The sequence below is a fragment of the Leucoraja erinacea genome, chromosome 9 (assembly GCF_028641065.1).
Source record: "Leucoraja erinacea ecotype New England chromosome 9, Leri_hhj_1, whole genome shotgun sequence".
In the NCBI taxonomy this organism is placed as follows: domain Eukaryota; kingdom Metazoa; phylum Chordata; class Chondrichthyes; order Rajiformes; family Rajidae; genus Leucoraja; species Leucoraja erinaceus.
The window spans coordinates 55680562-55704981 of NC_073385.1; the positions used below are offsets into that span (position 1 = coordinate 55680562).

The window sequence follows — 24420 nt, forward strand, 5'->3', positions numbered from 1 at the left end:
TTTGCGAATGCCAAGGAATAATGCCAAGAAATGTCTCCTTGAGGTTGAACATAGTTTAGGAGATAAGCAACATGCTGGAACCCAGAGATAACTAAATACGAGTTATTTTCCACCAAACTGGGCATTCTTGGAGAGAAATGCGTAAATTTAAGTTATTGAAACTTCTTGAGATTATGGGACATGCTATAATGGCTGTGTGATCCCTAATGGAAGTTCAGTTTGAATCGAGATATGAGAACAAAATATAAATCCGTCTTCTAATTCCAGCCTTTTAATGTTATTTTAGTATCTTTTTTAAAACTTGATTGGATTTGTCTCTTAATGAGTTTGGCTGCCACAATTAGAAATTTCTGTGATATCTTTACAATCTTAAATTGCTTTTTGATGCATTGATTATGTAGTGTATCACTAGTAATTCTGTCTTCATCAGCTGGTGTAGCTGTTCCTTCGATGTAGCTTTCGCATAGGAAGAATATTTGTGAACAAAATCTGCTTTACTAGTTTCTATTTTTTTTTTTTTAAAAGGTGGCTTCCCAGGGAAAGCCATTTCAAAATGTCACTATTTACTGTTGGTTGAAATAGATATTATCTCTAAATTTTGATCTATTACAGGACTCCTTGTAAGATTGAGCCCTTGTTCACTCCAGTGTTGAGTGCACGGAAACCCAGCAGAGAGGCAAATCCATTATCCAGAGTTCAGATAGAAAACTGCAAAGAAGAAAAGGTGGTATCTATGTATTCAAAAGACCAGGTCTATGGTGGATTACGCGAGTTTTCTTTTGAAGAGCTGAGGGCAGAAGATATCAAAAAGAAATATAAATCTGTTGATAAAGGTATTGTTGTTTTGACTCATTCTTAATTGTAAATTTACTGACGACTTGAATTACCATAAAGTGTTTTACTACTTTTTCAACTTTTTATGATGTTGAGATGCCGTAGTGACTGTGAATTGAGAATCCAGAGGTCTCGACTAATGATGTAGAAAAGAGTTTAAATCCCAGCGGAACCACGGATTCAGATACGTAAATTTAAAAAAAGATAAGCAACCCCACACTGAGCCAAGAATTTACATTCTTTCCTGCTTTTGTCACTCCATGTTTAAGTAATTGCCAACATAACTGTTGATTTTCTCCAACAAGCTTTTGATCTCGCAGAGTGATTGGCTTGTATATGTAAAAAAAGATCAATACTGCTTGATTTTTTTTTTTCTTTTCTGAATTAAATCCCATGCCTTGTGAATTTTTGCTTGTAGGATGCACTGGATTTGCACCAGTCTTAAATTGCAATCTTGCAATTTGGGATTGAAATTCTATCCCACAGTAGTGTGCGCACTTCAATTGCTGTGCTTTTAAAAGAACAACTAGACCAAGTGCAGACCCGTTGGGTCTGTTTCCCCAACTGAGTTTTTGTGGTGAGGGGGGGGGGGGGTCTGCGGCATCACACTCGCATTAACCACCCCCCAAACACACAGGTGGGGGGAGGGGGGTGAGAAGAGGGGAGGGAGGGGGGAGGAGGAGGAAACGGGACAGATTTGGGAAGGAAAGGTGAGCGGGGGATGGGGAGAGAGATGTGGGGGATGGGGAGGGGAGGGGGGAGAGGGGAAAGAGTGTGGAGGGAGAGTGAAGGGGGGGAGAGGAGTGGGGAGGGGGAGGGTAGGGGGAGTGGTGGAAGGGGGCGGGGGAGAGGGAGGGGGTGGGGGAGAGAGGGATAGGTGGGAGAGGGGTGAACAGAGGGAAACATAGAAACATAAGATTCCATTAGATCCCCCCTCAATCTTCTAAATTTTGGCGAGTACAAACCCACTCTATCCAGTCTTTCTTCATATGAAAGTCCTGACATCCCAGGAATCAGTCTGGTTAACCTTCTCTGTACTCCCTCTATGGCAAAAAAGTCTTTGGGCATTGTGACATCACACGATGGAACGTTCACCAGGGGCTGGGGCTAGTGCAAAGGCATATGTAAATGGATCCATCCCGATTGGACATATGTGAGCATTGGGCATTGTGACATCACACGATGGAAACGAATCAAAAGGCAGACAGGCAGCCGGCCATCGGACGGACGCCGGCAGCCAGACTTGTATATAATAACTAGACCAAGTGCAGACCCGTTGGGTCTGTTTCCCCAACGGCGTTTGCAGGGGGGGAGTGGGCTGCGGCATCACACTCACATTAACCACCCCCCAAACACGGAGGGGGGGGGGTGAGGGAGGAGGAGGAAACGGGACAGATTTGGGAGGGAAAGGAGAGCGGGGTACGGGGTGGGGGAGAGGGGGATGGGGAGAGAGATGTGGGGGAGGGGCAGGGGGGTTTGGGGGAGAGAGGAGAAGGAGGAGAGGGATGGAAGGGGGAGAGAAGTGGAAGAGTAGGGAGGGAGGGGTAGGGGGTGTGGTGGAAGAGGGGAGAGGGGGGAGGGGGGAAGGAGGGGGTAGAGAGGGAAGGGGGTTGGGGAGAGAGGAATGGGTGGGAGAGGGCGCAGGGTGAGGAGAGGGAAACGTAGAAACATAAGATTCTATAAGATCCTCCCTCAATCTTCTAAATTCTAGCGAGTACAACCCGAGTCTATCCAGTCTTTCTTCATATGAGTCTTGACATCAGTCTGGTTAACCTTCTCTGTACTCCCTCTATGGCAAGAATGTCTTTGGGCATTGTGACATCACACGATGGAACGTTCACCAGGGGCTGGGGCTGGTGCAAAGGCATTTGTAAATGGATCTATTCCGACTGGACATCTGCGAGCATTGGGCATTGTGACATCACACGATGGAACTAATCAAAAGGCAGAAAGGCAGCCGGACGGACGGCAGCAGCCACAGACTTTTATATAATAAATTGGACCAAGTGCAGACCCGTTGGGTCTGTATCCCCCAACGGCGTTTGGAGGGGGGGGGGGGGGGGGGGTGGCGGGATCGCACTCACATTAATCACCCCCGAAACACACAGGTGGGGGGAGGGGGATGAGAAGAGGGGAGGGAGGGGGGAGGAGGAGGAGGAAAACAGGACAGATTTGGGAGGGAAAGGAGAGCGGAGTAGGGGGTGAGAGAGGGGGATGGGAGGGAGGGAGGGGGGGGGGGGGGGGGGGGGGGGGGGGAGAGGGGAAAGAGTGGGGAGGGAAAGGGGAAGGGAGGAGGAGAGGGGTAGGCGGAGTGCTGGAAGAGGGGTAGGAGGAAGGGGGTGGTGGAGAGAGGGAAGGGGGTGAGGTAGAGAGGGAAGGGGGGGTGGGGGAGAGAGGGATGGGTGGGAGAGGGGTGAGTAGAGGGAAACATAGAAATTAAGTGCAGGGGTAGGCCATTCGGCCCTTTGAGGCTGCACAACCATTCAATATGATCATGGCTGATCATCCAACTCAGTATCCTGTAACTGCCTTCTCTCCATACCCCCTGATTCCTTTAGCCACAAGGGCCACATCTAACTCCCTCTTAAATATAGCCAATGAACTGGCCACAACTACCTTCTGTGCCAGTGAATTCCAGAGATTCACCACTCTCTGTGTGAAAAATGTTTTTCTCATCTCGGTCATAAAAGATTTACCCCTTATCCTTAAACTGTGACCCCTTGTTCTGGACTTCCCCAACATCTGGAACAATCTTCCTGCATCTAGCCTGTCCAACCCCTTAAGAATTTTGTAAGTTTCTATAAGATACCCCCTCAATCTTCTAAAATCTAGCGAGTACAAGCCGAGTCTTTATTCCAGTCTTTATTCATATGAAAGTCCTGACATCCCAGGAATCAGTCTGGTGAACCTTCTGTACTATGGCAAGAATGTCTTTGAGCATTGGGCATTGTGACATCACACGATGGAACGTTCACCATGGGCTGGGGCTGCTTCTATGGGTGAGAAGCCAGTTTATTTTTGAAATATTGGGGGGGCGGAGAAGGATTTGATTAAAAATGTGTACATAAACACGACGAAATGTAATCATTCTATCCAGTCTTTATTCATATGAAAGTACTGACATCTCAGGAATCAGTCTGGTGAACCTTCTCTGTACTCCCTCTATGGCAAGAATGTCTTTGAGCATTGTGACATCACACGATGGAACGTTCACCAGGGGCTGGGGCTCCTGCAAAGGCATATGTAAATGGATCTATTCCGACTGGACATCTGTGAGCATCGGGCATTGTGACATCACACGATGGAACATTCACCAGGGGCTGGGGCTGCTTCTATGGGTGAGAAGCCAGTTTTTTTTTTTTTTTTTTTTTTTTTTTTTTTTTTTTTTGAAATATTGGGGGGGGGTGGGGGGAGAAGGATTTGATTAAAAATGTGTACATAAACACGACGAAATGTAATCAGGAGCATATACTTAGAAAGGAAAGTGAAATCGCTACCGAAATGCTACGCCAAAATCGTCCAGTTTCGGCGTAGCAAGGAATAAAAGGAAGAAAGGCAGCCGGCATCCGGACGGACGCTGGCAGGCACACAGTCTATTTATCTATCTATCTAATATTAAAAGCCTGTGGCTGCCGCCGTCCGTCCGGCTGCCTTTCTGCCTTTTGATTCGTTCCATCGTGTGATGTCACAATGCCCAATGCTCGCAGATGTCCAATCGGAATGGATCCATTTACATATGCCTTTGCCCCAGCCCCTGGTGAACGTTCCATCGTGTGATGTCACAATGCTCAAAGACATTCTTGCCATAGAGGGAAGTACAGAGAAGGTTAACCAGACAGATTCCTGGGATGTCAGGACTTTCATATGAAGAAAGACTGGATAGACTCGGTTTGTACTTGCTAGAATTTAGAAGATTGAGGGGGGATCTTATAGAATCTTATGTTTCTATGTTTCCCTCTCCTCACCCCTCTCCCTCTCCCATCCATCCCTCTCTCCTCCCCCCCCACCCCCCTTCACTCTCTACTCTCCCCCCCTTCCCTTCCCCCCCGCCCCTTCCCCCCACCTCTCTGTCCCTCTTCCACCACTCTACCCCCCTACCCCTCCCTCCCCACTCTTCCACTTTCTCTCCCCCCTTCCCCCTCCCACTCTCCCTCCCCACTCTTTCCCCTCTCTCCCCCCTCCCTCCTCCCTCCCTCCTCCCCCCCCCATCCCCCCCCCCCCCCCCCACATTTCTCTCCCCATCCCCCCTCTCTCACCCCCTACCCTGCTCTCCTTTCCCTCCCAAATCTGTCCCGTTTCCTCCTCCTCCTCTCCCCTCCATCCCCTCTTCTCACCCCCTTCCCCCCCCGCCTGTGTGTTAGGGGGGGGTGGTTAATGTGAGTGTGATGCCGCAGACCACCCCCCCCCCTGCCGCCGTTGGGGGAAACATCTGCACTTGGTCGCAGATGTCCAATCGGAATGGATCCATTTACATATGCCTTTGCACCAGCCCCAGCCAGATTCCCACCCCGCAACTGTGCTTTGGAGGAATAGACCCAGGTGGTTAGTGTGACGCCGCACCCTCCCCCCCCCCCACCCCCGCAAACACGCGTTGGATAAACAGACCCAACCGGTTTGCACTTGGTCTAGTTACATTCACCAGGGGCTGGGGCTGGTGCAAAGGTGTATGTAAATGGATCCATTCCGATTGGACATCTGCGAGCATTGGGCATTGTGACATCACACGATGGAACGAATCAAAAGGCAGAAAGGCAGCCGGACGGACGGCGGCAGCCACAGGCTTTTAATATTAGATAGATAGATAGATGGTCTGACTGGTCTGAACAGGTGAAATTTGTCTAGGAAAGAAAGTTGTCTGAAGAAGGGTCTCGGCCTGAAACGTCGCCCATTCCTTCTCTTCAGAGATGCTGCCTGTCCCGCTGAGTTACTCCAGCATTTTATGTCTACGTAGGTGAAATTTGTCAGTACTTTCTTTACAATGCTTGCATGTCTCCTTTTATTCTTGAGTAAATGGTGTTTCCTGCCATATTTCTTGTGTCACTGTGGAGGAGTGGCAGTTTGAGGATAAGAACAATCAGCTCTCCAGGCTCTTTTGTGCAGCAGAGTATGGGTGCAGCCAGAGCCAACAAGGATAGTGCCTTTTGGGGTCATTAAATTTTATCGATAACACCACTGAAGGACTATTCTGAAATATCATCAGAAATATTTGCTTTGCCGATGTGATTCATATTGTGTTGTTGAGAGCTTGGCTCTTGCTTGAAGACCTCCATGTTGCGAAGAGCAGCATTTGAGAAGATGGCAGAAAAGTGAAGTCCAATCTGGGCATGAAGCCAGATTGTCTTTAGTCTTGTCTTGTCTAGATTGCCATCAGTCTGAAGAAGGGTTTCGGCCCGAAACGTTGCCTATTTCCTTCGCTCCATAGATGCTGCTGCACCCGCTGAGTTTCTCCAGCAATTTTGTGTACCTTGTCTTTAGTCTTACTAACTCGGAAGACTGGGTTGATGTATACAAGTGACTTAGACATAAATGCAGAATGGTAAATTAGTAAGTTTTCTGATGACACAAAAAATGCTGGAGTTGCTGACCCTGAGGTCAGCAACTTAAATTAGACAGTGGGATATAGATCAACTACAGAAATGGTGGAGAAATGACAGATGAAGTTTAATGTGAACAAATGTGAGATGTTGCACTTTTAGAGATATTATAAGGGAAGGGTATACAGTTGTGTGCAAGATCTTTCACAGCATTGAAATGCAAAGTGTTCTTGGAGCTGAGGTCCATAGCTCCTTGAAAGTAGCACATGTAGATAGAGTGGTAAAGAAGGCATATTGTATGCTCACCTTCACTGGTTGGCCTATTAGGTATAGGAGTCATAATGCAGCTCTATAAGATTTAGTCCACATTTGGAATATTGCACACAGTTCCGATTGCCCAATTACAGGAAAGATTACACATTCCCTCTTGTCAACTCTACCTTGTATTTGTTTCCAGAACAGGAGCAAAAGTTGTTGAAGTTAAAAAAGGAAAAAGAGGAGATTGAACAATTAATCCATATCAATATGAAGAGGATAAAGGAACATCAAGAGCGTCTCCAACTTGAAGCCCAACAGGTTTGTCCATTAGCGTAAAAATCATAATTTAAAAAAAAAGTTTCCAGTTATTTTTTTTTTTTAATATTTTATTTTATTAGAAGTAAGCACAGTCATATGGCACCAAAGTGCCTAATTTATATTTTCATAATACATTTTATGTACAACTTCTTTTTTTTTTGTTACATTGAAAAAGAAGTTAGATAGTAAAGGATAGAAAAATGTGAAATATGTAGTGTGTGAAGAAAGAAAACGAGTAAATGAAGAAAGTTGAGAGAGAAAATAGTGAAAAGAAAAGGAGATCATTATTTATAGTCTTGACCAACCCTCGTCCAGTCCTGAAACAGTTATTTTTTACAATTGTGTTGCACCATATGATTCCAAAAAAACGACGAATGGAGACCAACTCGTTATGAATTGGTCTGATTTATCCATTAGGAGGAATCGCATTTCCTCAAGATGAGCGGTGTCCAACATACTTGCAATCCACATTTTAAGCGTTGGTATTGATGTACCCTTCCAAAATTTAAGTATTAATTTTTTTGCTATTATTAAACCATAATTAAAGGAATAGATTTTGAGACGCGTCAAATTTATTCCCATCTTCCATTACACCAAATATAATCATTTCAGTATTAGGTTCCATTCTTGTCTTGAATAATTTTGTAAGTATTTCAAAAATATCCTTCCAAAATCTATAAAGTTTTATGCAGGAAACTAAGGAGTGTGTTATAGTTGCCTTTTGGGCTAGACATTTATCACAAGTGGCGGATATATTTGGATAAAATTTGTTCAATCTTGTTTTTCAATAATATAATCTATGTACAATTTTAAATTGTATTAGATTATGTCTTACATTAATTGAACATTTGTGAATATATATCAGGTATTTTTCCCATTTAACCTTCGTAATTTTTATCATTAATTCCCGTTCCCACTCTTCTCTAAGTACCTCTGTCGATGGTAGGTCTATATTTAGAATACTATTATATAAATAGGATATTAATTTTTGTGAGTCAGCTTCAATATTCATTGCTTCTTCCAATAAGTCAGGAGTTACTTTTTGATATCCTTGTATATATTTTTTCACAAAGTCGCAAATCTGAAGATATTTAAAATATTGGTTGTTTTTCAATTTAAATTTTAATTGTAGTTGTTGGAATGATAGTAGGTTTCCTATTTCGTACATATCCCTGATCCTTCTAATTCAGAGACTTTCCCATTGGTTATATGTCTTATCAATAAGACATCGTCTCCAACTTGAAGCCCAACAGGTTTGTCCATTAGCGTAAAAATCATAATTTAAAAAAAAAGTTTCCAGTTATGACATGGGAAAATAATAAGCTGCTAAATACATTTAATTTAAATTAGTTTGGCTTAATTCAACACTCCAATTCCCGTATTGCAAAATTTAGACTGCCAGAAGACTTTGCATCATTAGGTCGTGTACAATTTTAACAAATCAGGTTTTGGACTTAACATTTTTCTTGTACAGACTCTTATACAGGAGTCTCTCAATCCCAGCAACACTGTAAATTGACTTTGATGGATACATTTTGACTTAAAAATGAACACAACTGCTTACTTTTTAAAATCACTGCCTTAATCGCAATGCTACATCACAATGTAGATTTGTAAGAATTAAATTATTTTATTCAATTCGGAAGTGAGGTCAAATGAGTGATTCAAATTCACTTCTGTTGCAGACAGATGACCCTTCCATCCAACTTGTCAATGTCTGTTCACCTCTCAGAGTACCCCTTGGGCTCGTGTGTTCCATAGGATAGCATCCTAGCCTGTCCAACCTCCATACAGCACAAGCTGTTGAGTCCTGGAAATATTTCCAGCTTAATGGTATCTTATAGCAGGGTGACCAAAATTGATCACTGTTCTCCAAATCTAGCCTCACCTTCTTGTACTACTGTCACACAATGCCCCAGCTTTCATACTAATTTTCCTGACAAGTTAAAAGCCGTCTTCACAAACTACCTGCAACACCTTGATCAGGCGCCTATGTACTTGTATTGCTAGATTCCACTGGTCTACAACACTCCTCAGGACCCTACCATTTATTGTGAAGGTACTGTCCTGGTTTGACATCCCATTATTTGACATTCACATTTAATGAGTTCCTCGGCCTACTTGCTCAGCTGATTAAGATCACATGGTGATTTTTGATAACCATCATCACTGCTAACGAAGCTGCCTATTTTAGTGTCATCTGCAAGCTTACTTATAATGCCATACATTCTCATCCATATTATTGCTATAGATGTGTAGGAAAGAACTGCAGATGCTGGTTTAAATCGAAGATAGACACAAAATGCTGGAGTAACTCAGCAGGACAGAAGGATGGGTGACGTTTCTTGAAGAAGGGTCTCGACCCGAAACCTCACCCATTCCTTCTCTCCAGAGATGCTGCCTGTCCCGCTGAGTTACTGCAGCATTGGGGTGGGAGATTGCAACCATCACGTGGTCCGCCCTGTTTTGACGAATGCAATCAACCCGGTGTGCACAATCAAATAAGATCAAATAGAACAAGTTGTCCTACAACTTTAGGCTGTGCACGGCGCACGCAAAAAGAAGAAGACTCCACCATCCCTGAGGTGCACCACTGGTCACAGGCCTCCAGTCTGACAAACAACCTTCCACATCAGTATTTCCTCCCATTAAGCTATTTCTGTATATACGTCACTGGACATTGTTGTAGTTGTAGTAATAATGGGTGTGAGTATTCACTTTGTTTAACTGGCAAATACAAAAAGTATCAAAATGGTTTTAATTGCTGAATGAAAGTATACCTCGGATACAAATCGGGATGTTTTTGGGCAATCTTTATATAGGCCAATGTGGGATGATTAAAAGTAGACAAATTTTAAAAGCCTGCATTGTTTGTTTTGGCATTGTTTGATGTGTGAGCCTCTGACCACCAATGGGCGTGGTACAGGGAGATTAGTCAATGTTATGGTTAAGTTCCTAAATGTTCTGGCACTAGACCACTTGAGCGCTAACAATTGAAATTCTTGTCACTAATGGTTTTTCTTTCTGTTTGAATTGGGCTGACTTTCGCAATCCCAACGTATAATTGTGTAAATACCTTCCATTTTTTTCAAAGAACAAGTCTGACGTTCAAACCCAGGTGCCCATGAATGTATCTGTTTTGGCAGCTCAACCTCAATCCGACACAGATACAAATGTTTTCACTGAAGATTCCTGCACTGCAAGCCTCGATCTTCAGAACCAAGTAGCTGGTAATGTAACAAATTCAGTGGATTTTGGCACACTGCACAACATATCAGAAATGAAAGCTGAAGATTCTTGCAAAGATGGGTAAGTACTTTGAGCTTGTTTCCACCCAATTTTAGTACTGCTTGTTGAAGTTAGCAGTTGTAATTTTGTTTTACATAATTTTTTTAATTTCCATAAGATCTAGGAGCAGAATTAGGCCATTAGGCCCATCAGATTTTCTCTGCCATTTAATCATGGCTGATTTATTTACCCCCCCCAACCCCATTCTCTACCCTTCTCCCCGTGACATTTGCTGCCCTTACTAATCAATCTCCACTTTAAAAATGCCCAATGTCTTGGCCTCCAAAGCAGCCTTAGTAAATGTTACCTACATGTTATTTACTACTTGCCATTCGACACATCCAAGGGCAGTATGTTATTATGTGGGAATATGTGAGTTCTGTTATTTGATGCTGACAGTCACATCAAACTGGTAATGGTAACTTGGGTGGTGATCAACAATCCTGTGAACTGCCTCGAGATGTTTTTGTTATGTCATAGTGTTATAGAATCAAGCTGCCAGTTGGAAAGGGAGACCAGGGTAGCTAGACATTGGTAGCCATCTTGTTCTCTCCAAATGGAAGCTTGATTTTGATGACACTTGGACATAACATAAACATCCCAAAGCATATATGAACACAAATTAAGAGCTTTCAGTTTACCCTAGTGTTAGTGTTGAAGGTAGGTGGGGGGAGAGAGATTGCATTTGCAGACACTGGTTTGTATTGTGATTTTTTTTTTTCCATACTGCAAATCCATCTCATCTCTGCATGAATCATGACATGCAAGTCAAAGAAAAATGGACCTTGTTTTACTTTTTACATAAATTCCATGCATACATTTTAATCCGCATCTCAAATTTGTGTGTTCTGTGCAGGAGAATTTATTTTACCCGAATGACCATAACACAGGGTCATGTGTAGAATAATAAATGCAATTGGATTTCTCAACTCAGTGTTGTATTTACATACTGATCTTTGTTGACCCACTGTCTTTGATAGGTTAAATCAAGCTGAGATGAGAAAGAAAAATCTGAATCTTTCAAATTGTACAGGTAAAAAAATATATATTTTGTCCTGTTCTTGTTAGTGTTCACCATTTTGACTTTTACCTGAATTTAGCCTGGCTGCTTCAGGAGGTCATTGGGTGATGAGAAGCTGTTGACGTTAGAATCATTCTAAATCTCCCCCTCTAAATGATGGGCTTTATTTGATGGATGCAAGCATATGATCAGAAATGCTTTCAGCAACTTCATTTTAATTATGGCTAAGTATCTTAAAAAAAACAAAAACAAAATGTTGACCCCTCACGTCCACGAGGAGCGACTGCGCTAGCAAGGTATCTGCGCCCACGATGTTGAATGGCCAGGTGAAATGGCACTCGCCAAAATGACGGGAACTGTGCGGACGCCTTATGTGCGGATTGAACTACTGCAGCAGTTAATGGGGGGGGGGGGGGGGGGGGTGGGAGAGGGAGGTCGGGTCCAGATGGGAGCAATAAGCTGACCTCCAACCTGGTGTCCACCAAGAACATGAGCCCCGAGCACTGGTCCCAGACATACAGTCGATGGATGTCGCCGGCCACTGCGGTGACTATTGGCGGCCAGCGCTGCCGGTTCCCGGAAACTAAAATGGTCAGGTTTTTTGGTCAGGTTCTTTCTCCCCTCATTGGAAAAGATAAGTTCAAATTGGTGTAAAATTGGAGAAACCAATGTTCATACTGTTCACTGTTAAAATGACGGGCAAGGTGGGAGGTCAGTGGCGAAGTTAATGTAATTCAAATTTATAATAGCATATTTGTCAACAAGCTGGATCTGACATAATCTAGCCCATTAATTCCCTGGCATTAATGGCCTTTCACGTTCAATAATTTTCTTTTGGTGTATACATTGATTTAATTTTGAATTAATAATAAAGGATGTGGATGGCCATCACAATATTCATACTGGCGCAGACTGCTTGCAGAAAGCATTGTATAGTTTTAATCTACCTTTAATTTCACCTGAGCTATTCATTAAATTTGCTGTTTGATTAACAGATGGGGGCCACATGGAAAGTGGTGAACCAAATGCTTTGGAGGTACAGAATTTGTCGGCTAATTATAGTTTACTACATGTACAGCCATCCCCGACCGTCTGCACCAAGGAAGCTCTAGGTAAGAGCAATGGCTGCATCACTTAATGTAGTTATTTTATTTGGGCTTGGTTTGGTAGTGTTGAGTATTAAACACTAGCTGAATCTGGTGATCTGGATGCAATGATCTGTTAGTTAATACAAATTTACAGGGAAGAGCACTGTCAAATATTGTCCCATTCACCCCTCAATCTGGCCTCTGAATGCAGGCAGATTGTTTATGTTCTTTCTTTCTAAAATATATTAGCCTGACTATTGTTCCTAAAAGTGGATAGGTGACAGCTTATTTTTTCTAGTATGAGATGCTGTGTGGAAGCAGGCCCTTTGGTTCACTGAGTCCCTGGTGATCGCTGATATTATTAACTTGTATATTAACCCACATTTGCATCCAACACACTAGGGGGAATTTACAGAAGCCAATTAACCAACACATGGGAATGTGGGAGGAAATCAAAGCACCCGGAGAAAACCCACACAGTCACAGGGAAAATGTACAAACTCCGCACAGATAGCAGCCGTAGTCGGGATCAAACACAGATCTCTGGCACTTTGAGGCTGCAGCTTCACCGCTGTGCCACTGCACTGTCGTCTACCCATCTACATGTAGATTTAAGATAAGAGATCTCCCTCTTTATCTTGACGTATTAATGGTACTATATTCTCTCATAAGTCAACCCAATTAACTTGTTTGCAGCCTTATCCCTGTCCCTGGCTCTTCACAATACTCCAATACAAATGACCAGTCTTGTGTAGATTGACACATTTTTAATCCAGATCCTAAATGATCCTTGTGAATCTTGGACTGGGTGTTGAATTTCTTTGATCACATACCTATATGATGATTAAGTTATAATCACAGTTGATCATGATGCAGAATATACATTTAAAATTCTAGTTATTTAGAATTTAAATGCAAGCCATGGAGATGACAGCATCAGACGTCAGGATTGAACCCGGAGACCTAGGCTGAGCCATAGCAACAGCACCGACTGATGGTTGAGATTCAAACTTCAGTATTTCCTAGGACTGGATTTGTCAGAACTGCTGTCATTTTTTTTCTAAATAAGTACTTGCACACTTCTGGATTTGTGCACTAATATAGATGTGCTAAACTTGCCATTTTCAAACAGGCGTGTACTACCAGATTTGTTGTAAGAGTCCGATGACAAAGCGGAGGCTTGCAGGCACTGATGAGGCTGTAAACCGAGTATGTGTAGGAAGGAACTGCAGATGCTGGTTTAAATTTAAAAATTGACTCAATGCTGGAGTAACTCAGCGGGACAGGTAGCATCTCTGGAGAGAAGGAATGGGTGATGCTTCCTTCACCCATTCCTTCCCTCTAGAGATGCTGCCTGTTTCACTGAGTTACTCCAATATTTTGTGTGTATCTTCAGGCTGTAGACTGATCCCTACAGACACTGAGCATCTGTTTATCCATTCATCTGTACTGAATGGGAGGGATGCATGGGAAGATAACATTATTTGTTTAGAGTAGTGCCTCTTTGTGCTTTGGAATGCCTTAAAATTCAAAGACATTAGAAACTGTCGATAGTTTGCTTTACAGATGGCAACGCCTATTGTGGAACTTCTCAAGCCTTACTTGTATGTTATTGGAGATCCCACATTAGGCGGTTTATTTCATCTGGGTCCATAAAATCAGTTTTCTACATTTGGAGAAAGCATATTTTATGTACCACGACCATTGCCAGCAGTCTCTGCTTGGGAAATTCAGTCATAAGCATTGTGTATGTTTGGACATTGCTTTCCAAATGTGGAATAAAAACAAGAGAACGGGTCTATTTCTTAAATTAAAATTGCATTTTCTATTGCAGATGTCATAAACGGTATGTTCTGCACACCAGTTAATTGCTCGCAATGGAATGATATAAATGAGTCCGGGAATTTGGGTGCTGTGTCTGGTGTCTGTAGCGATGACCAGGCATTTGAAGTTCAGTTTATGAAAAATGGTGAGAATTCAGAATTATGGCAGTATTGGTAATATCTTGATTTTAATTGTTAACCAGTACTTTGAGTTGTAATCTTATAATCTCTTTTGGGACAATTTCCCTGATGCCTGTTCTGAGCTGAAGTAACACAAGCATGTAATTGTCTTCTGTTATTTACCACCTGAGTAGAAATATTGAAATTTCAATTCCGTCTACCATCTGCTATGATTAGGTTCAAAGGAAACTATTTTGCTGTGGAATTGGGCAAAACATTTTTTTTTTTTCAGAGGGAGTTGTCATGCTTCTTTAATCTAAACTAAGTTTCACGTAGCTGCATGATACATTTTAAAGTCTTATTGTGCTTGAAAGGCCTCTATTAGCTTAGTTATGATTGCAATAAAACTTCATTAAATCAGTATGCCTTTGACTTTGATGGACGAAGATCTTATGAGCCATTGGATTATTTTTCTGATCAATATCCCAATTACACTTATTAAATGGTAGTCTTTCTTTCTGTGTTTAGTGCCCCCATCCCACCCCTAGTATGTTTAGAGAGAACATAGGAAACTGGACATCTGTGAATTTAAAGTGACCTCAAGAAACATCACTGAGTAAACAGAGGCTGAACCATTATGATTTCTAATTCTGATACGAGTTTAGTGAATGTGTACCACATAGAAAACTTGTAGATTCATATTGATCCCTATCAGTTAAAGTTTGTTATACCTGAAGAGGCTGCAATGAATCTTTCCTAAGAAATGTTCTTGCAGCAACCGCTACCTTTACTTTAGCAAATGTATAGTAATATACTTTCAACAGCATGACAGGGATGTAATGAAGTGGCATTTCTCTTTGCAGCTGACAAACATGATCCAAGCTTGGTTCCAAAGCAGATTCCTTCATTCTTTGGGTTGCCAACATTACCGTTCAATATTTTTAATGACATTTCAGATGTTGAAGACCAGGAGAACAAGTATGTTTCTGTGCAGATTGTAGCAACATAGATGTTCACATTTTTTTTTGTGGTTTTAATCATATGCCTTTATCACTAATTTTGCAAAAAATGCTCGATATGATGAGCACAAAGTTGCTTTCAATCCTTACTGATATTTGCAATATTATTTCTGCTCCACATTTTTAATGCTTTCAAATTTTCTTATACGCATAGAATGACCAAATGCTACCTTTCTTGATTTGCAGAAGAACCATTTGGTCTCACCAAGCACGTACAGTTGCAGCAACCACATATTTGTATTTTTCATTAAGCCATGTGCATATTTCTATCATCTTTGTAACCACCTACTGGTGGAGAGAAGACAGTTATTTACAGTTCTGGACATCAGCTGTATGTTTTTTCTTTTCCCATTCATCCTTCAATGAGTTAATAAGTGGCCAGTGTTTCCACTGGTGTATTGGTTGAGATGAACTGACTTGGCACTGAGATCTAATATGAACTACCTCTGTTCTGTTGGATAAATTCAATCACTGGCAAATAACTTTTTTATTATTTTGCTTGTTCATTTTTTAAGTGTTTTAACAGTTTGCTTCTTCAATAGGAGACTATAGAATGATTTTAGCAATTTAAATCAGTCAAAAATTCAAATGTCCAGAATGGGATTATGATTTCACCTCTTGCTGTTTAAGGCCACCTGCTGATTACTTGAAGTCCAAACCTCGATGGCCACTTTCAGGAATCCTTGTGCCTTCCAAGGACATTCCAACTGAGGAAACCTGTGTTGCTGAAGTCGTAAGTGACATGCACCACCATAATTTGAGTTTAATATCAACATTTTATTTCAAATATCAATTTGGTTCTCTCTAAATTTGAATCTCTGAGGCAAAATAAGAATGCCTTTTTTTTTTTTCCCCAGTTACTACGATTATAAAAAACGCTCAAGATTTAAACTAGTTGAAAATGCTCGCGGCAGATGGTTAAAATGATCAAAATTGTGGATTTTGAATGTAAATATAAACTATCTCCAATGAGAAACGTTTACCACTGGTAACCAGGAAGCATAGAATTTAACTAATTTTAAAAACTAGTGGGGTGATTTTTTTTAAATTAAATTTAATTTTTTTTTTTAATATAAGGCATTGTTTTGGTTTGAATGCAGAAGCAGCCTCTTTAGTAATATTCAAAGCACAATAAGATCTGCAGAATAGAATTTGAGGGATTCATTGAGTAACTTTACACAAGCCTGCATTAACAAAAGTGAATAGATATTATAGATTTATTATCTTCAGCCAGTATTTAGCTAAGTATTGCATTCTATGCTTGTTAACTTTTTACACTTACAGCAGCTCTAGATCTTGAAGATTTTGTTATTCCTTAATGCGCTGCATTATTGATGTAGCAGTGCAAGTGAGGATTTGTTTGCTTTAAATTTCAGGAAATTGAGTTCATTCTGCAATACTGCTTTGTAATTGAGTAGCAGTATTTTCCAAAGATACACTTTGCTGGAGTAACTCAGCAGGTCAGCCAGCATTTCTGTAGACGATGGATTGGTGACGTTTCAGATCGGGACCCTCCTTCAGTCTCCAAAGATGCTGCCTGACCTGCTGAATTACCCCTGCATTTTGTGTCTATCTTCCGTATAAACCAGCATCTGCAGTTCTTTGCTTCAGCAGCATTTTTCTCCTATTTAGAATAGTCAATGCTATACCATAGCAGATTTTAAATGAGATTTAATTGCATTTGGAGTATCTGGGCATTTGTTTGAATGTAATTTAACCTTATGGTTTTTTGTTTTTTTCCTTCATTTAAAAGGATGATTTGGATGTTATGGAACCCTTAACTGATCATTTTGAGAGCAACGATTATCCAAACAAAACACTAGGCCCATTTCCTGAAAATGCCTGTGACTTCTCAAGAGGAGCACATCTGGTCTCTACTCCTTTTCATCAAGATCCTCTGAATGGAGACGCGTCAATCAAATGGATCTCTGAATCTTCTCGGACTAATCTAAATTCACTGTCACTCTTCAAGGAATCTATGTATGACCAGCCCCTGCATAAGAAAAAACTGAGGTAACATTTTGCTTTTTGGCAACTAGCTCTCTGACCATTTTAGTTGATGCTATACATCTGACTAATTATTGCTACCAGTGACAGGTTTATTGAGACTGGGGTTAAACATTTTGTTAAACATATTTGGAAATTTAATGCATTTGAAGGAACATTTCTTGGCATTCCATTAGGTGACTGACTATTTTCTGCAGCAGGTTTGTATATTGAATTGAAAGATATAGCATGGAAATGGATCCTTCAGCACACAGAGTCAATCCCTGGATCGACCATTCACACATGTCCTATGATATTCCACTTTATCATCCACTCTACACTATGGACTGTCATGGTGTCAAGGGCCGGGGTGGAATTTGTCAGATGCGTTCAAGAAAGCTTCCTGAGCCAATATGTAGAGGTCCCTACAAGGAAAAGTGCAACGTTTTACCCATTCATAGGAAATTGGGAAGAGCAACAGTTCTACAGCTTTAAAATAATTATGGATAGTACAGGGCTGGTTCACAAATTAAAGTTCTAAATTGGGGCAAGGCCAATTTTGATGGTATTGGACACAAACTTGCAAAAGTAGATTTAAGTAGGTTTTGGGCAAAGGGATGTCAAGAGGAGGTGGCATGGGCTAGGATTTGGGCAGCTGGGATTGTTTATCTCCGGAGGAATTTAGGGGACTAAGAAGCATTTTTATGAAGGAAAGAGGGTAACAAGTGAGAGAACAGTGCCCCACAGAAATCAAGATGCCTGATCTAAGCTAGACCTATTGGCCTTCATTTGGTCCATATCTGTCTAAACCTTTCCTAGTCATGTATTATCATGAACTTCTAAGTACTCAAAATCCTCATCCATCCTAAAATCTTACCAACCACTGGAGTCAGGCTAACCGGCCTATGGTTTGCATTCATCTGCTTTGCTCACTTCTTGAATGGCGGAGTAATATTTGCAATTTCCCAATCGTCTGGGACCACTCCTGACTGACTTTGGAAAGATCACTACTAATCCCTCCACAATCTCTAAAGCCACCTCTTTCAGAACCCTGGGGTGCAGTGTATCTGCTCCAGGTGACGTGTTCACCTTCAGCCCTTTCAGCTTCCCAAGCACCTTCTCCTTAGTAATAGCCACTTCACTAACTTCCACCCCATGATTCTCATGAATTTCAGGCATTGGTGATATCCTCCACTGTGAAGACTGATGCAAAAAAAAGATTCAATTCCTCTGCCATTTCATTATTCCCCATTATCACTTCTGCTGCATCATTTCCCAGTGGTCCAACATATGCTTTTGCCTCTTTCTCGCTCTTTATATATCTGAAGAAATTATTGCTACCCTCTTATTGGCTAGCTTACCTTCATATTTCATCTTTTCTCCATGTATTGCCTTTCCAGTTACTTTTTGTTCTTTTTAAAAAGCTTCCCAATCTAGCTTCCCATGAATTTCCCATGTTGTATGCCTTCTCTTTTAGTTTCATGTAGTCTTTGACTTTTGTCAGCCACAGTCACCTCATGTACCCCTTAGAATCTTTCTTCTTCTTTTGAATGAGAAGATTCTGTGTCTTCTGAATTATTCAGAACAATTCCTGCCATTGCTGTTTCACCGTCATTCCTGCTAAGGTTCCTTTCCAATTATCTTGCTAGCTCCTCCCTCATGCCTCTGTAGTCACCTTTCCTCAGCTGTAATATTGACATATTTGATTCATCTTCTCCTTCTCCAATTGAAGGTTGAATCTAATATTATGATCACTATCTCCTAGTGGTTCCTTTCCCTTAAGCTCCCTAATCAAATCTGGTTCATTACACAACACTAAATCCAGAATTTATGGAGCGAAGGAAATAGGCAACATTTCGGGCCGAAACCCTTCTTCAGCCGGGTCTGAAGAAGGGTTTTGGCTTGAAACGTTGCCTATTTCCTTCGCTCCATAGATGCTGCTGCACCCACTGAATTTCTCCAGCACTTTTGTCTACCTTCGATTTTACAGCATCTGAAGTTCCTTCTTAAACACTAAATCCAGAATTTATTTTTTCCCTGGTAGGCCCCATTACAAGCTGTTCTCCGAAAGCATTTCGTAGGCACTCTACAAATTCCTTCTCTTGGGGTCCAGTAACAACCTGATTTTCCCAGTCTACCTTCATATTGAAATCCTTCATAACAACCATAACATTGCCTTTCTTACATGCTGATTGTATCTCCTGATATAATCTGTACCCTATATCCTGGCTACTGCTCAGTAGCCTGTAAATAACTCGCATCAGGATTTTTTTACCCTTGCTGTTTCTTAGCTCTACCCACAAGGACTCAACATCCTCTATATCACCTATTGCTAAGGACCAAATTTCAGTTCCTTAACAGCAGAGCTCCCCCACCCCGCCCACCTATCTGTTTTCGATAGGACATGTAACCTTGGATATTCAGCTCCCAGCTCCAATCCTCTTTCAGCCATGTCTCTGTAATGCCCACAACATTGTACCGAGCAATTTTTAAAAGCTACAAGCTCATCCACACTTTTCCTTTATATTTTTATATGTAACAACCAATTTTAATTGCTGCCCATCTAAGTCCAAGCATTTGTTTATCACAAGCAAAGAAGCAGGCTACAAGGTTCCTTGTTGACTCCATATGTGATCCTCTTGCCACCAACATAATTGCTATTTTTATCCAATTTGTTGGAAACTAGAAAATTACACTGCTGTTATTTGGAGTAAAAAGTTACTCCAACATAATTGCTCACATTTGTTCACCAACCTGTTGAAGTCCTTGAACTATCCTCCATAAAGCAGCTGAGGTTTGGGTGGGGTGTGGATTGAATAGCAAAACTAAGACTTTTTTTAAGTACGCTTACAATGTAGATGGTCAGAATTTACATGTTATCTAATTTCCCATGATTGTTTTGTTGCAAATAATTCAAATATAGTAAATTCCTTCCCATGGCAGTGGGGTTCAAATATATAAGAATATGTATAGATGGATATTCTTGATATACTAAGGTGGTTTAGTCAATATTGTTTTAATTGATCTGATATTTGAATGTGTTTGTGCTACAGTCCAATTCAAGAGGCAAGCGAAGATGGTCTATCTTCTGCGACCACCACCTCTTCAGGTTCCACCACTTCAGTGGGTGCACTTTGTGCGATGAGTGATTTGAATATCTTTGAAAAATCTGAGCCAGGCCAATTGAATTCTTCTGAGGTCTTCTACGTGAATTCCATCTCTGGTATGACTTTTCTTACTGTTTTCAGTCTTGGGATATATTGGTTAATACAGTTGGCAGGATACCTGCTCAGTTGTTGTGCTTAACGTCACTGAGCAGGATTAACTTTGACATAGACTTTAATATGGGTTTTCAAATGCTGAAACTGGTGAATTATTCCAGGATGCTGATCTTCAACAGAAACTGCATAAAACATCTGCTAGTTAATGTTGGATATTGACTGGGAATGAAAACAAAAAAAGTACACAGTGCTGGAGTAACTCAGCGGGTCAGGCAGCATCTCGGAAGAAGGGGCCCAACCCGAAACGTCACCTGTCCATGCCCTCTAGCGATGCTGCCTGACCTGCTGAGTTACTCCAACACGTTTTTTTTTGGAAACCAGCATCTGCAGTTCCTTGTATCTACAAGAAACAACCCTTATAGACACAGGGAGAAACATGCAAGGTATACTTCAGAATATTATGGTAAGTCACCATCTTAAACCATTGCAGTTGCTCTGATGAAAGTACTCCCACGGCACTGAGTAAGGAGTTCCAGGGTTAGACCCAGCAATGATCCAATTTGTTGGAAACTAGAAAATTGTACTGCTGTTATTTGGAGTAAAAGGTTAGTCCAACATAATTGCTCACATTTGTTCACCAACCTGTTGAAGTCCTTGAACTATCCTCCACAAAGTAGCTGAGGTTTGGGTGGGGTGTGGATTGAATAGCAAAACTAAGATTTTTTTTTGTAAGTACGCTGGGAGTAGATGGTCGGAATTTACTTGTTATCTGGTTAGTAGGATAGTATAGCAATATGAAGAGCCTCCAGGTTGCGACATTTCCATGATCCTGCTGCCTTTGCCCTTTGTGTTAGAACTTGTGGGTTTGGAAAGTGCTCTGCCAGCACTTGCAAATGGAGAATATTCCACCATTAACTCTGTTTCCTTATTTCTTTACGACAGACCATTTGGCTCATTGAGTATATACTAACTCCCAGGCAGTTGTGTAAAATGTTTTGCCAGACGCATCAATGGTAAAGAGCTACTTTTATCTGGAATTGTTTGGAATTACAGATGAGACCATAAGAATAGAGGAAACATGAATAAGCTACTTGCCCCCTCAGCTTGTCCTCCCAATTAATATGATTATATGGTTGATCTGCTCCAGACCGTATCTCTTCTGTTGCAGTTTCCCCATAGCCCATTATTCTCATCTTTCAAAAACACTGTCTATTTCCTGTGTATACGTCTCCAATAATCTAATCTCCGCAACCATCTGGGGTGTAAAATTTCAAAGATCCATCGTCCTTTGCAAGAAGTTCATACGCATCTCAGTTTTAAATGACCACTGCATAATCTTGTATCTGTCACCCCATCTCATTTGAGGTTCCCCGATATCTGGAAACATCTGTAACTGCTCAGTCCTGCCCCAAGGATCTTTTAAGTTTTGCTTAGATCTTCCATTACTGTGCCTCATTATCCTAAACAACAGAATGTAAATTTAATTTCTTTGGCCGCTCATGATAAGACAAACATTCTCATCTCCGAAATTGGCTTAGTGAAACTCTGTTGATCACCTTCAATCCCAGTATATCCTTGCTTAAATAAAGGGAGCAAAATTGTGCCCAATACTCCAGGTGTGGCTTAGTACTCAGCACAATTGTAACTTTGCTCCCCTATTTCTAAATTATTCTTGTAATAAAAGCCCTCAATGCCGTTCACCTTTGTAACCACTTGCTGCACTTGCGAATTATTTTTTTGTTATTTTGTGCATGATTGTAGTTTGCTCCTCTGTAATCTTTTCCATTTAATTAGGTCTGCCTTTGAAATTCCACTTACCAAAGTGCATGATCTCGTGCTTGCTCACACTGAGCTCCACTTGCCAAGTTTGTGTCCACCCACTCACTATCCAGTTGCAAAGTCCAAATATCACCTCTTCCAAATATCTCCCACCTTTTTTGGTGTCATCGGCATTGGATACCTTGTACTCTGCCCCATCCTACACGTCTTTAATAGAAGTTGTAAATAATTGAGAGTCAAGAACTGATGCTTAAGGCATTCCACTCGTTAGATCTTTACAACCTGATAAAAACCCTTTTATTCGAAATATCTTTGGTTCCCAAACCAATTATCAATCTATTCTAATCCATGTCCCCCAATAACACGATCTGTTATTTAGTGAACCTGTCCTTTATGTGAAGATCCAATTCCATTACATTGCACTCTCAGCCCTGACTACTCAAACAACTCCCAACACATTTTTCAAACAAGACTAAATTTTCATGAAACTGAGTAAATCAAGCTTCTACAGCTATTTCTTTGATTGTAGATTGCTGCATCGGGACATGGCCTTTGGTCCTTCGACTGTTTCTGTTCCCTCATCCTTTGTGATAGTAACTGAACTTGTAACCGTTATACGTTCTTCCATAGTTTTTGATGGACGGTTCCAGAAATAAACTTAATATCATACAAGAAATGTAGTTAAGAGTTTGTGATTGCTGCACATATAGAGTAATTAAGAGCTCTTCAGTTTAATAGTGAAACCATTCATTTTTTGATGGGAATAAGAGTACAGTAAATGTGTACAGAAAGTTATGCGTGGAAATTTGGTGCTGATGTTCCAGAATTTTGGAGGTAATTTTGTTAATAACTTGTAATTTTAGATTGGCTTTTTAGAATCACACAATATGATAAATGATCCAGTAAGCCGGTAAGTTAGAAGGAGGTAGGGGTGCCTTGGGTTAATGTGGCTCTGGAGAAGATGCTGGCGAGCTGCCTTTTTGACATTTTTGCCACAACATTGCCAAGCATTGGGCAACCATTGATCAAACTCGACTGGACCAGACCTCACACTGACTGCAAAAATATGTTGGAGACTGGCTTTTTTTTGTGGGGAGTTTCCTTGTGATTCCTATATGACTAGTTCCAGCAACTCAATGCTTGACATAATCCACGATAATGCAGACTGCTTGATTGTACCAAATCCACCAGTCTAAGCATCGACTTCCTGGCCTAAGGTGTCTATAATGCAAGCAATCTATAAAATGCGCAGAAATTATTCGGCTGAGCTATGCTGCATACACCTCATCCAAGGTGGACAAGGGCAGCAGGTACGTAGAAATACTTCCCCAGCTGATTTTCTCTCCAAGTTGCACATGATTGCAATTCAGAAATGTTGCTGGTCCTTCATCATTACAGAGTGTAAATGTTGAAGCTTGCTGCCCAATAGCACAGTAGGAATACCGTTATCAGAAGATCTGCAGCAGTTGAAGAAACTAGTTCACATGCACTTTCTCCAGAGTTCTTATGTATTGGCAATAAATGGCAGCAATGGCAAAACCGTGAAAAATCATTGAATTAGAAAAAGCTAAAATGGTGCTAGTGGCATATGTTGGGGTGAGTAAATATTTTTTCCTGAATTGCACAATCCCAACATTTGTGCAGTTTGCCTCAAAATATAATTACTGTATGCAGCACAGTTCATGCACTGACATAGGATAGGGTGTCTTTTCATCTATCTGGTGTCTGATTAATTTCTAGATTATCCTTGGGATATAGAAGTGCGGAATCAGCTTTTATTGTCCCTTCCTACACCATTAAGTTCATTCCAAGACTTCTATGTTCAGAATGGCTCTCTACCTGTTCTTGAAGATGATAGTGAGCTGATTCTGGGTAAGTTTATGCTTTTCACATCCATTGTTTTGTTTTGAAGTACTTTTTGAAGGAACATAAGTTGAGAGAATGATAGAATTATGAAGCATTTGATGTCAGTAGGTCCAAACTGAGTGGAAGGATTTTGCAACTGATGCTGGGCAAACGTTGAATTTTTCTCCCAAATTTTAGGCAATAGTTGCAGGAGTAGGCCATTCGGCCCATTCGAGCTAGCACTGCCATTCCCTATGATCATGGATGATCATCCACAATCAGTACC

The 24420-nt window shown here is 41.2% G+C and overlaps 1 protein-coding gene across 1 annotated transcript in view; it reads left to right on the forward strand.

Annotated features, from left to right (window-relative positions):
- The window catches only part of bub1bb (BUB1 mitotic checkpoint serine/threonine kinase Bb), a 74328-nt gene that overhangs the window by 27592 nt on the left and 22316 nt on the right, over positions 1-24420 (forward strand). Inside the window, 11 exon segments of the mRNA XM_055640851.1 lie at positions 613-833; positions 6826-6944; positions 10039-10253; positions 11213-11265; positions 12249-12365; positions 14176-14310; positions 15148-15262; positions 15934-16036; positions 17057-17316; positions 20343-20512; positions 24030-24161. Coding sequence (XP_055496826.1) covers positions 613-833; positions 6826-6944; positions 10039-10253; positions 11213-11265; positions 12249-12365; positions 14176-14310; positions 15148-15262; positions 15934-16036; positions 17057-17316; positions 20343-20512; positions 24030-24161 — 1640 coding nt within the window.